Source organism: Pygocentrus nattereri, chromosome 3 (genome assembly GCF_015220715.1).
Source record: "Pygocentrus nattereri isolate fPygNat1 chromosome 3, fPygNat1.pri, whole genome shotgun sequence".
NCBI classification, from domain to species: Eukaryota; Metazoa; Chordata; class Actinopteri; order Characiformes; family Serrasalmidae; genus Pygocentrus; species Pygocentrus nattereri.
Genome location: NC_051213.1, coordinates 43,103,899 through 43,117,997, shown reverse-complemented (window position 1 = coordinate 43,117,997; position 14,099 = coordinate 43,103,899). Strand labels below are relative to the sequence as shown.

The following is a 14,099-nucleotide window of genomic DNA, read 5'->3' as shown; positions in this document are numbered from 1 at the left end:
AGCACTCATCATCTATTTTTTGAAGCCAACCTCTGGATATGACACTGAACATGTGGACTATTTGGTCACATCCTCATAGAGTTCTTGCCATGAGGTGCCATGTTGAATGTCCAGTGTCCAGCATGAGCGAATTGTACCCAAAACACCGAATTTAACAGCCCTGCTCCCCATTCACACTTGGAACCTTGTAATTGTAAACGAGTCATATGACATCAGGGAGGGACGACGACACAATCTGGACATGTTCACTGTGAGGTGTACTCACTCGTGTTGCCAGCTATTTCGACATTAATGGCTATGTGTTGAGTTATTTTTGGAGGACAGTAAATCTATACTGCTGTACATTGACTACTTTAAGTTATATCCAAGTCTCATTTCTACAAGCAAAAATGAAATGTATTTTTAGACATGCAGCTATTTTGCACTAATTGTGTAGCTTTAATATGACAAAATTAAAAGGTTGTAGTTTAATAATTTTAGTTTTAAAATGCACATTTAGCAGGTTTGAAGGATTAAATATTTTATGAACTGAATTAAAAAGTACACCTTCCAATAAATTTAATACCTAAAAAAAATTAAAAATGTAAAATGGTTTCATCAAGTGACTGGCAAGGCCTTGGATCAGTTGAATAGCCCTTAATTAAACAAGGTAATCTCTTTTGGATATTACCTTTATTTTGCCATAACCCTAACCTTAGCCCAAAACCCAAATTTAACCCTTACCCTTGTCTTGTCTACCCAATCCTAACCCAAACCTAACACAGTCTTTGTACAACTACCTGTAGATAATCCACAGGACCCTACTGTTGGAATAAAGTGAGACTAAACTATATTATACTATTATTAAACTTTAATTTTTGGCTTTAATACCAAACTGGACACAGCAGAAATGTATTGTGTTAACCATTAAATCACTTACTGTCTGAATTATTTTCTCCAAATCAGTCAAAGTCTCCAAATCATAAGATCATAAATACTGTATACATGGATGATGTTAGCTTTAAAAATTCTCATGCCACCAATTGCTTGCTTTCATATTTAAACCTGCCCTGGATGATGAGAACCCCAAAGATCCAAACAGCTTAATGTGTGTGTTTGTCCCAGCATTTAAAGATGATTGCACAACCTGGGAATACCTACACACTGAGAGACCTTGCGTAGTAATGTGAAGTTTCAGCTACCCATTGTTGTTTGACTGACAGTCAACTGTTTCCTAGAATACAAACAATTCAGGGAATTTCCCAATACATTGTGCCATCCTCTCTGTAAAAACAGTTTAATTTCAATATTGATTGTTATTCCACATTTGGTTGATTGCTCTGATAACAGTTTTTGGCCATCATTTGTTGTGAAAATTAACTGTTGATGAATATTTACTTTATTGTGAAATTATTAAGGAAATTATTAAATTAAAAAGGACAATTTTTTGAGAAGTTTACATTTCTAGAGACCCTTTGCTTTGCTTAGCATTCCCTAGTGTTTTTGTATAATTTAATTAGAGAACTAAAGAAAATGAATAAAAATTTAAGAAGCAGTATTTTTGTATGCTAATTGTTTTATTCTAGCATAAATATAATGACAAACAAACAGTGTCATTTTAAACATGTAAGATACATTTACAAACACATTCACAAGCAATACATAGCTCCTCTGCACTAGATAAATACTAAGCAATTAAATTTGATAGTAGCTATTACAGGATAAATTCACTGCGACTATTGTTTGAGATTTTAGTACAATTTCCCAAGCTGGCCGATAGGCAAAATGGTCAATGCTTAACACTTTGGTATAGAATGGAACATTTGATGCAATTTAAGTGTCACAGTTTCATTTTGTGGAAAAAAAGTCCAGTTATTAGAAGTCTTTTGGAGTGTTTAGTTGGTCTTGGTGAAGGACTCATAAAGAGAGGCAAGCTGGTCCTTAAGGTTTTGGGCGTAGGGATCCAGTTTCTCCCTCAGATCCTCGGCATAGGGAGCCAGACTCTGCTGGACCATCTTGGTTCTCTCAATTACACGGGCCTGAAGATCCTCAGCCAGGGGGGCCACGGTCTTCTGGAATTCCTGCAGGTGCTCATCAACTTTCTTTTTGAGGTCTGCTGTGTAGGGCTCAAGCTGGGACTGCAGCTCCTTCACCCTTTCCTCCAGGCTTCCTCTAAGCTCCTCGGTCTTCTGAAGCACGGTGGCCTTAAGGGCTTCGGAGTCCAGGGACTCGGCATATGGGGCCACAGCCCCCCTCAGCTCCCCCACTCTCTGCTGAATTTGGGCTTTGAGATCCTCCGCGTAGGGCTCTAGTTTGTCCTTCACAGCGGTCAAATCTGTCTCCAGGCGCTCCCTCAAAACTTCAGCCTCCTTGGTGATTTTGGTCATGATGTCCTGGGCCAGGGGGCTCATTTTGTTCTGGAGGGTGACCGCATACTGACTGGCTGCGCTGGTACTTTCCGTAATTCTAGCACTATGAAGATATATAAGTAAAAATGACTTAGGACGGAATTAGGAATGTGAGGGTAAACATGGTTATAAATCAGTTCTTGTCACTTACTTGACTTCCTGTCCCAACTGAGACTCTCTTATAGTCTTCAGGGTGTCCTCAGCAGTGCGCGTTGCTTGGGCAACATAGTCCCAGAATGCATCAGTCAGCTGCTCTAGCTGTGGTTTGGGCTCATCAGCATAGAACAAATTGGCTTGGCAGCCTAGTATAGAACATGGATGTATTTAGTTCCAGTGCAGTATGACAGTGACTGTTAAATCTAACATGCATATAATACTGTTGTTAATATGAAAATTTAAGGTATTAACTTTGACACCATGTTTAACGTTTTTGCAGATTTACTATGCAAATGTTAGCTTCTTATTGGGACATAGCACTATCATGAATAGTACTTGTCGCTAGTGATTTAAAGTCAGCGGAGACATACACTTAAATGTTACCATTTACTATAAGAAACTCCTCACTTTTAACATTATTATCTATTCCCAGTAAATAATTTATTTACCTGTAAATGCCACAATGGCGAGGACCAGGAACGCCTTCATCTTTGATCTTAACTAAACAAGAAAAGAAAGCAGATACACTTTATCACTCACATTCCATATCTAGCATTGTTTTGTCAGAATACTTTAAATGTAACTCACCTCTTGGCGGATCTTTCCCACTGAATGTTTGCCCAGTCCAGTAAGCTTGTGTCAGTCTAGACGAAGTATGGCAGTATATATATATGTATAGGCAGAGAAATAGTTCACAGTAAAACCCAAAGTCCAGCATCGAGTGCCATGCTGTCAGTGCCGCTCCTCTTTTTTTTTCCTTCTTTTTTTCACGTTCCAGGTTGTTACTGCTGTCACATGTTATGCTTGGACCTGTAACACTGATACCGAGCTCCTGACTGAACTGTGAATAATCTACCAGTGAACATTGTCTTTAAAAAACCTTGAAAAAATATCTTGACCTATATTTCTGGTAATTATATCATTTTTTTCTCATTTTTTTCAATTTGTCCAGTTTGCCCTGGAGCATTAGCTGATATCTGAAATTCATAATAAAATCACATTTTTAAAATTCCTCAGTTGATACAACAATGAGATGTGGAAATGTGGGAAGTATAAGCTAAGTTGCAATCAAGTGTGCAATCAACTGTCCTCAATAAACTCAAATGATCATTAGAGCAATACATAATGTGAAAATGACCTTTGGGCTTCTATAGTTAATACTTAGGTTCAGTTGGAAATCTGAACTTTCTCTTTAGGAGGTGCAGACGTGTGCGGTCATTCACATGAAACAGCCCGCCATGTTATCAGATCCATTTTCTATCTCAGTTTCCAGATAAGCAGACACATTTGACTGCCAGAATAGGGTCATTTTTAGGTGAAACACTTTAATGCTTTGACACGGAGTGTAAATTGGCATTTTCATAGAACATTTCATAAACATATTTTCTCCGTACTAGGGGATCACTTCCTTTTTGGACCACAGAATAACTCATTGGGTGGATGAAGACCCAGTGCATATACATCAGTTGATCTTTTCAGTGCATCAGTATGCTTGCAGGGCTGGGATGGCTACTGAAAAAGTAGTAGTTAGACATTTTGTAGCTACTTTCCCAGAATTTGTAGCTAGTCACAATTTAGCTACATTTACAAAGAGTAGTGGCTACGTTTTAGGTAATTTATAAAAATCGTAGCGTGCTACTTTTTAGCTACTTTCAAAGCACGATTGTCAGAATGTATGTGAATCTCCTCCTGACACACCAAACAAGCCCAACTGAAAGTGTGAACAAAAGACTGCCTTTAAATCATGTTGCAGAAAGAAACATACAATTGAAAAGCTGTAAATATACAAAAAGATCACCAAAAAGTGAGTTTAACCAACAATCAAACTTACAAGCAAAATGGGTGATATCCAACAAAAATTTCTCTTCATTCTCCTGCTTCTCGTTTGAATTATCCCATTCCACCTTAAATGGTGCAGCAGTACAATCTGGCACCCCAGGCACCATTTAAGGTGGAACGGGATAATTCAAACAAGAAGCTGGTGAATGTGAAGCTTCAGCCTAATAAAACGTCTAACATTGATAGACATTTTACAAGAAACTCAAGGAAAAGTTTCCTGAGATGCAAGAAAAGCAGCTACAGCTGAGCTAAAGGTTAAAGTGAAGCAAAGTAAGTCTGTGTTTTCATTCATATTTTTATCCTGTACTTTTTTACAACAAAGATGGTAAAATGTTGTGGCTCCCAAGGTGGTTTGATTTTTGTGGAAAGGACAAAATGGCTCTTCTTAACATTTCGGGTTTATGACCCCTGAGTTAAGCCTACTAGTAAGGGGTGATCAGCGCGTGACCGTTTGCTCGAGCTGTTGTCGAGCTCAGTCAGTTAATGACCGCATTCTGTGGTTCACATTTTTTCATGGATTGTCTGAAGCCTGTAGCGAAATTGTAGCAAAAATTTCCGCTCTAGCTACACAAAAATATGCAGGCGCTACAGCTACAAGCTACATTTCATAAAACTGTAGCGGCTGCTGCTATTAGATACAAAAATCTGTGGTTAGCTACAAATAGTAGCATGCTACTGAGCTACCCCCCATCCATGTATGCTTGGAGGTGGATATTAAACAATATACTTGGCCTGGTACTCTCAGCAACACACAGGACTGGGCGCTGTTGACTAAAGGAACAGCTGGGGCTCAAACCTGTTCTATAGAGCAGAACTTTGCAGTAGGGGTATAATGATAGGCATATGTATTTTTTTTCCAATATGAAGCTTGCAATGTAATACACACTGTAAACTCTATGAATTATATGGTAAACACTGAAGTTCAATTGAGTGGTTATTTTAAACAATCCATAACATTTTGAAAAGTTTTAAATCACAAATGTAAAAATAAGAAAAGCTGCACATATCTCGAGTCACAGAAACTAGGAAAAATCCAGCGGAACTATTAGGTCTTGGATGGTTGACTAGCCAATCCTTTTGAAATGGTGAGCCTGAGCTGGAACAACCAAAATCTTTCATATCTATCTCTTCTTTGGGAACCCAGTCTTCAGCAGTGATGGGAAAAGAGTGTGCCGACGTGGCTCAATGTGCATCACAAGCAGTGTTCGAAAGCAGGCTTGGGACACTATCATATTTTGTTTTTTTAGAATGATTTAATTTGTTAATGTAATATGAAAATTGTTCTTTACTATATGCAAATGTACAAAATTTCAGCTTTATTACAACTTCTGACTCAACATTATTGGCACAATAACTAGAACATTTTCACCTAATCCCACATTTTACTCCAAAACAAATATTGGGACACTAATCCAGATGCACATGTTCAAACCAGAGATTTCAAATCCTACTCCTGAACACGTAACACACCAGACTTCATTAATATTCTGACAAAATATTGTTTTGGAAAATTTGAATATTAAGTAGAATCATCAAATATCTGAATGTCAAAACATATCCCTTTATAATTTTTCAATACTGAAGTCTTGCCATCAGCTTTGAAGAAATTGTATTGGTCCATCAGACGATTGTCCATAAGGCTCATCCTATTCTTGTCTCACAATTGGTGTGACAGTGAACGTATATGTGCTTGTATTGGCTGCAATTTTGACTGTATTTATTAATGTGTTTGCATTGAGGAGGAATGAAAGCTGCACGTTATACACAATAAAAAACTGATCACAAAAAATACTGAAGTCCTGAAAAAAGATGGGAAGTGTTAAAAAGCTGTCATACTCTGGCCGTCCAAAAGAGAAAATCCAGCAAGCCTGTCTGGGCATCAGTTGGGCATCAGTTGGGCATTAAACACATGCACTCCATGCCTAGAACACTTCAAGCTGCCATCTATAAGAAGAGAAATACTGACCTAAATAAAATATTAAACAGAAACAAAACAATCTAAACAAAGAAATTAAAATGTTAGTGCACTAATACTAAAGTACTTCAGAAGTTTTCTGTCAATTATTTGGAGTTTCAGTTAGTAAACCTGGTTATTTTTTCTGGTTGTTTTAACTTCTGTGATGGATATAAATAAAGACATGCTTGAAAAGTAATAAATAATCAAGATTTCAAATGGTCCCAAGACTTTTTTTGAGAACTATACCTGTGCTAATACCTTAGATATGCTTATTCATTTGCAAAGCACCTCCCAAATATGTCAGTCATTTCACCTACAAGGAAATTCCCACCGTTTATAAGGATTGTAAATGAACTTCTAATGCTCAGTTCTTTCATTTTTTGTATTTTGTTTAAATTATTTTGCTTTTATTTTAAGTCTTTTTAAAAAGTGACAGGACAGTTACTTTGGGACTGGAAACTGAGGGAACTGCAAGAGAACAAAGTTATTGGAAATTCCAGTTCCATGTATTTTTACATTTTCTAATGACAAAATGACAACATATCGTGTAATGAAATTTGCTTATTGTTACACCCCTTCTCTATAATGACTTCACCAGGTGCTTCACAGGGGATGGAGATGCAGGGGTGTGTGTTGGAAGTGCCTTGTTGATGTAAAGTCAATTCAAGTTATTACTTATAATCAAGGTATGTAATGGCATACAGAAGACATACAATAAATAAGGAATTTAAGGCAAACTCATTTTGACCGATTTTGAACCCATGGCCTTTGTCAGAAAGCAGACGTTATGAAATAGATGTATACTTCTCTGGATTTAACCCCCAAATGTCATTTTTTTAATGCCTTGGGGCATCTTTTTCCTAATAATGAGACTGTAATGTTGATGATGCCCAAGAAAAGGGAAAAACTGATGCCATCCAAGATGTTATTTGAAGTTTATGGGCATTCTAGTGACTCACTGAGTTGCTGCCCCTGCACCAGCCTATAGTAAAAAAAACAAAACAAAAAAACACCTAGAAGAAGAAGGGAAAATAAATAAATAAAGCCACCCCTCCCCACCACAACTGTCATCACCAAGCCAGCGTGGAGGTACAGAGTCCACTGACAACACGACACTGGGCATGTCTGGCTTCCTCATAGTCTGACTCACATACACACAAACAGGCAGTCTGATGCATTAAAATACAGTGTGGAGAGAAACGGACACAGAGGATACACCATGTACTGCTATTCTGCAATGACAACTATGGCCACACTGTTAAACGTGCTATGTCTTGCATTTCTGGCAGTGACGTCTGAGATGTTTTGATACACTAATGTTTTTCTACACAAGTATGAGCAAGCCAGCAGTTGCCATTGTTGGTCTGGCTAGTCTCTTCTCTTCTGATGGAAAGATTACATACTTATCTAGGAGAACTGTCAGTTGATATTTAGCATATGCAGGATAATGACCTTTAATTTCTGACCTCCAGCACAGTAGATGGCTTGCCTTGATGTTGGAGAGTATGAGGGTATTTAGAACTGGTTTATAAAGCACTCTGCATGTAACTGGAGCACTTGTTTTGACTGTCTTTCAGCAATAGCGAAGCAAAACAATGACTGAGATAATGAGCTGTCAAGTCTTAATCCATTTTAGTGTTTAACCCATGATGCAACAGCAGCAGTGTGAAAGTATCAAAAGTGGTGTCTTTGACTACAAAGCTTTTGAAAATGTTTTTAGTAGAGGACAAAAAAGAGTTGAAGAGCTGTTCACACTGCCTCCATCATGACTAAGATAGAGTTTTGTTATTTGCATTGTTACAGCAGAATACACAGTAAGCAGATAAAGAGCAGTGAGCAGACAAAGATGTGCATCATAAAAAAATAAGATATACTATAGAAATAAATAAAACAGGCATCTATTAGCAGAAAAATATAAAAAATAAAAATAGAATTAAGATACTACACAAATTTACAGTTTACACATGCAGTAGTAGCTCTGGGTTATGAAATTGTACTGAATATTAGGTTATGCCACTCATCCACTGAGTATTTGCTCTATTCATGTGTAAAACTCATGTGTAAAATTCTCTCACTATGTTACAGTAAGTCACCACCACAAGTGGAAGTGCAGAATGGTATCTGATGGAGTGGCTGGGTCCTATGGCGCCATCTTGTTGTTGACTTCTGGTACACTTAAAAAGATAATTAGACCTAAAAAGTTGAAACTTATTCAATTACATGTAAATTTTCCGCCTTAAAAGGGTGACTTATTCAAGGATTTTCAGTCATGTGTCTAATGAATTTGGATAACTATTTTAGAATATATTTTACTGAACAAAACAGCGTTCGTCAACAAGACGGAATAAACACTTTTACAGCTTTTTCAACTGTTATGTAATAATACTCAACTTACACACCTACTGTCACGACCCCAGTGAAACCTCTTTCCCATTCTACCATAAGTTTTAAGTATCACAGTTTATACTTGTCATTGTAATTTTTGTCTACTAGAAAAGGTAGTGTAACGTTCAGGATAGCATTTCTTGCAGTACAAATGTCTGACTTAGACCAGGTATTTTTGCACCTTGATAAAAATCTAATCATAAACACAGCTGTAGTTGTTCAGCATAGCCCCATATCTTGAATCCCTACTTTATTTATTTATTTCCCCCCCCCAGGCATGTACAGATGTTGAGTTTTTCGTTTGAATAGCACCCTCATTTCATCCACCACATGACATGTCTTTGAGGAATAACAAGAAATTGATATTTATAGAAGGTTCTGAAGCCAAGACCCCAGTTTCAACTCCCTCTTTATTTTATCAGATGTTCTTTGTTTGCCTTGGAAGTGAATTACTTATAGTTTCAGGATTCTGTCCCAACACATCACATCGGACACTGAGGGTTGGCTGGTTTCCAATTTCCATCAAGTCTTTTCTAGAAAGCCCTCTAAAGCTAATGTAACAGTGGATGCGCTCCAGACTAAGGATGAAGAACCCCCCCCCCCTTCAGCGCCTGATGAGTCCGGGTATTAAACCTTTTTTGTGAGGCAGAAAAGAGAACAAAGGACGCCAGGGGAAAACTGGCTCTCAGAAGTGCAGAGGAAATGAAGTAACTGAAAAAGACAAATGACATTCGCCAACAGAAACAGAACCAAAACAACTTCTTGTTTAAATCGATAGAGGAGGTTGAAGAAACTCAAAAAGTGAGGGGGAGCGTAAAACTCTCACCCCCCCCCCCCCACCCCCCCCCCCCCCCCCCCCCCCCACCCCCCAGCTTTTACAGCTAATGAAAACAGAGAGCAGTGATTAAATTTGACCTGTATTGTTTTGGGGATATGGGGCCTTTGTTGTCATATTCTGTAATTTATATTGTGCTACATGTTTTCAGTGGAAGGCAGGTCTGGACTGCAGGCATGGGAATCTAACACATACACTCTTTGATTACACTTTGATAACTCCCCCATACCCTGACAGACACTAGCTTTTGAACTTTACTCTGGTAACATTCTTGGTGCTCCTTTTTTCTTGGGCCAGGAGAACATGTTTAGTATTTATCTAAAAGGATCTAATTCTAATTTATTAAATCTAATTCTAGTTTATTCTGGTGTCTCTAATGGTGGTGCAACTGTGAAAGCATGTATACAGTCATATAAAAAAGTAACAAAAAAGAAAAACAAAATATGACCTGTGTAAAAAAAATGTGTTTTACACATTAGATTTTTTGGATTTTTTGTAGTGGATGTAGTAACTTATTTGCACTTTTAAAATCAACAAAACTTTTGCTTACAACTATATGTGCTATCGTTGAGCAGTTGAATTTGTAGACGGTGGTTTGTGGTGAGTGTTGGTGCCGTTGTTCTGGTTCACCTGGAAATCAAATGTCTTTCCATTTTCCAGAGCTTTTTCTCAGCTACCTAATTACTCTGTTCATTCGAACACTGGCACTGAAGTGGAAGTGGGCGCTCTCTCTGAGGTGGTCAACCAGAAGAAATGAAGTAATTGTCAGCTTGTCATTTTTATTGCAGGTGATCAGAATGTTTTGGCTCACTAGCATATATGTTTCATGTTAATGGTGCCTTCACAGTTACCCATGTCAAAGACACAGAATACACCCCAGGATACACCCCAGGATACACCCCCATACCATAACAGACCTGGCTTTTGAACTGTACTCTGGTATAAATCTGAATGGTCTCTTCTGTTTCGACCAGGAGAACTTGATGTTCATAGACATTCATAAATTCATTCATTCATTTGAAACAGTGACTTAAGGTTCACTCATCAGTCCATTTCAGATGAGCTCGAGTCCAGAAAGATTGTCTATATTTTGTTGACATGCGTTTTTTTCTAAAGCCTGTGTGACAATATCCAGCAGAGATATACTGATTTTTATTGTAGTGCCATCTGAAGGTCTTTCAGTTGGGTTTTTGGCCTTGTCATTTTCTCACAGAGATATGCCCAGATTCCTTGAACCATATGATATTACGCACTGTTTAGGGTGAAATATGTAAAATCATTGCAATCCCTTATTGAGAAATGTTCTTAAATTGTTGGATTATTTGGTCTTAGTCTTACATGGTCCCTGTCTCAACCTTTTTTGGAACTTGATACAAATTTTAAGTTCAGAATGAGCATATTTATAAAAAACAACAAAACTGACAAAGTAAAATGTTAATGTTATCTTTTCACGTTTTGTTTTAACACAAAGTGGATTTACAAATAACTATTGTTTTTATTTGCATTTTACTTACTGTCAATTTTTTTGTGTTTTGTTGTGCTTCACGTTTGCTATAGTTTGTCTGTACGTAATGTGTCACTTTATTTGAATATTTTGTGTTTGTGGAACACATTTTGTTTTGATTGTGTGGACCTACCCTTGAAAATCAGTCAGTTAACACCAACACTGGCATATTTACCTTCAGGTTAAGTAAAGTGCATTGTTCCTGAAATATAAAGACAAATTAACCAGTTAATAAACAACCATTTTTGACCTTTTATTCCATTAGGTAATAAAATGGGCAGGTCCAAAGATTGAGTATCATATTTGTATGTATGGCATTTTAAGTTGGGGACAGGGAGGTTAAATGTTTAATTAAGATGAGCATTTGTTTTCAGTACCAGAACACAGAGTCAACTAACATGGTGCATATTTTGATGGTTTTGTTCCTAATAACTTCAATCAATCATTGTTCTTCACTTCCATCATTGCAATCACTACTCTCTCAGGAGCAATTTTTAAAAAGATTTCAATATGTAATCAATTAGTAAACAAGTATTGTTGGGACAAGGAAAATATTTTTGCATCGTAGAAAACATTGTAGAAAACAACCACCTCAAGGAACAGAAAATAAAACAAATGGGAAAAACGGCATTAAACAAAGGAAACGCTGAAAGCAGCGTGGTCAAACAAAGGCTGAAACAGAAATGTGAAATAACAGATAATGAGAAAACAAAAGACTCATCCACTGTAATTATGAAGGGAAGGCAGACTTTGTTTAACTTGTTTGCTCTTAGAACAAACACCTCTTGGAGCCGTCTGTAGCCCAAGCCTTCTTGTGTCTCTTTTTTTTTAAAGCAATTTTGGGGCAATTACTCTTGTTTGTTTTTTCCAGGCCTCTTTTCTTTTCGTTTAAATACCCAATGGGGCTGCATCCCGTACCGGTCAACCCACTACAAAGATGTGGCAAAGGGCTGCTGTTTGCCACAGCCTTAAAGAAAGGAGTCCACAGGTGTGTCAGGTGGGGCCTAATCAGCCTGAGGGCTTCTGGGAATTGGAGTTCCATGAAGTTATGGCACTTTGCTGCCGTCGCCCTCTGCTGGCGGCTGGCACCGCAGGCTGGACCCTTACATGTACAAGGCTAAAAACACACCTGGTGGTTAACTGACAGGCCAGTAACATGATTGGGTATAAAAAGAGCATCCCAGAGAGCTGGAGTCTTCCAGAAGTAAAGATGAGGAGGGGTTCACCACCTGCATGATCAAGGTCAATGCAAGAATAATGTTTCTCAATGTAAAATAGCAAAGATCTTTTGTTTTTCATTATCTAAGGTACATAATTTCTTAAAGATTTCACCATGTTGTTTACTGTATATTTTAAAGGAATGTGTACTTTGTCAGCACAATTATAATGGAAGGGGATCAGACTATGACTTAAAAAAACCCATCAGATTTCCAGAACATCTGAATTACTGTACTCTCCTCCCCACTGTTCACTGTAAAATTAATGCAACTTTTTAACTAAAAAAGCAAGTAACCTGGTTAACTTAAACTGTTGAATTCATCGAACCTCTGATGTTAAGTTAGCAGAAGTATGTGTTTTCCATTTGTTAACTTAAATGTTTTGAGAACTCAAATTTTTAAGTATTTAAAAATTTGCATTGGTTTACAGTGTAGTACATTTGGCATGTGTATGGTCTACTCTAAATCAGTGTTTCTCTGGCCCACCAGTGGTCTGCGGGTCAGAACTCAGAGGGAGGCAGTAATTTGGGCTGGTAACGTCACTGTAAGTCATAAAAACATAAGTGGAAAAATTATTAACTTAATTATTAAAAATCTGAGAATTAAACATTTTCAAAGTATAATCAAAATCAATTTTAATAGAAACATACAAATAAAAATGTTGCAGTGGGCTAGTTAAACATCATCAGTCTGAGACAGCGCAGTGCTGGCCAGAGATGGAGTAATTTCTCAGGGCGCTTTGTTTGGTGAGGATTTATCTGGTTTGCACCGTTTTGACACGTGTTAAAACTCCACCTGTATTTGGGTCTGTAGCAAACAGCTGAACTGGTCAGGCAGAACCTTGCGGTTCTTGGTTCGCTTTAAACCAAATTCTGTTCAGTTCACTGCTGATGGAAACGTGCCCTGTGATCAAACCAGGGAATTCATCAGAAGAGCTGGCTTTACTTCTCTTCTATACAGTCAGCATAACAACTGTTTTAACAACTGACTCTTAAGACACTGAGCGTAAGCTGCTGTTAAAAACAAACAAAAAAAATGTCAGGTTTTCAGTGTCAGCATTTAAGAAAGGAAAATTTGGACAAGTGGGCTTTGGGCTGGAGAAGGTTGAGAACTCCTGCTCTAAATCACAGACACTGTAAAATGTCTTCTTGTCATAATAATAATAATAAGTTCAATTTATATAGTGCCTTTCACAAACCCAAGGATGCTTTACATCATCCAAAAAAAAGAATACTACACAGAGGACAAAAGGAACATTTTTAACAGGGATTTGAAGGAAGACAGAGAAGAGCAATTACGAAGAGTGGAAGGTAGAGAATTCCAGAGTTTGGGGGCAGCAGCACTGAAACATCTGCCACCCATAGTATAAAGTCTAATTGAGGGAACTGTGAGGTGTCCAGCATTAGAAGATCGGAGGGCACGAGAGGGACAGTATAAAGAAATGAGACCACAAAGGTATGTCGGAGCCAGACCAAGCCTGCTGTTTTTTGACAATGAACTACAAATTTTAGAAGATAAATCACCACGAAACACAAACAGAAAAACCGGGGTTAATGAGTCTGTGGTGGAAAAAAAGGACTCAGGTATTTGTGTTTTAATTACACAGGTAAGACCGGTATGGCTGTCTAGATTTTTTCAGAACATAATAATAGTTGGAGATCTGGTTTTTGAGAATGTCGTTAAGCTGATGTACAGAAATGCCGTCGGTTTTCTGTCACTGTCTTTACACTCGGCCTAATTTCATTCAGAAGACAAGAGAAGAGTTCAAGTTCACCTGGATAAGCTGGAAACAAGTGAAGCATCAACAGCATCGATGTGT

General features: G+C 37.7%; 1 protein-coding gene across 1 annotated transcript; it reads right to left on the bottom strand.

Annotated features, from left to right (window-relative positions):
- Positions 1-1,537: 1,537 nt before the first annotated feature.
- Positions 1,538-3,239, bottom strand: LOC108429917 (apolipoprotein A-I-like). The gene is made up of 4 exons (XM_017701995.2): positions 3,132-3,239; positions 2,993-3,044; positions 2,539-2,689; positions 1,538-2,451 (listed from the first exon to the last, which is right to left on the bottom strand). The coding sequence occupies exons 2-4, from the start codon at positions 3,030-3,032 to the stop codon at positions 1,875-1,877; spliced, it is 768 nt and encodes a 255-aa protein (XP_017557484.1). The 5' UTR covers positions 3,033-3,044; positions 3,132-3,239; the 3' UTR covers positions 1,538-1,874.
- Between the last annotated feature and the right edge of the window lie 10,860 nt (positions 3,240-14,099).

Excerpts from the sequence above, each read along its gene's own strand:
- LOC108429917 (XM_017701995.2), bottom strand. The coding sequence starts at position 3,032 with ATGAAGGCGTTCCTGGTCCTCGCCATTGTGGCATTTACAG. Across the intron at positions 2,690-2,992 it reads CGCCATTGTGGCATTTACAG|GCTGCCAAGCCAATTTGTTC; the intron begins GTAAATAAATTA and ends GTTCTATACTAG. Across the intron at positions 2,452-2,538 it reads CAGTTGGGACAGGAAGTCAA|TGCTAGAATTACGGAAAGTA; the intron begins GTAAGTGACAAG and ends ATATCTTCATAG.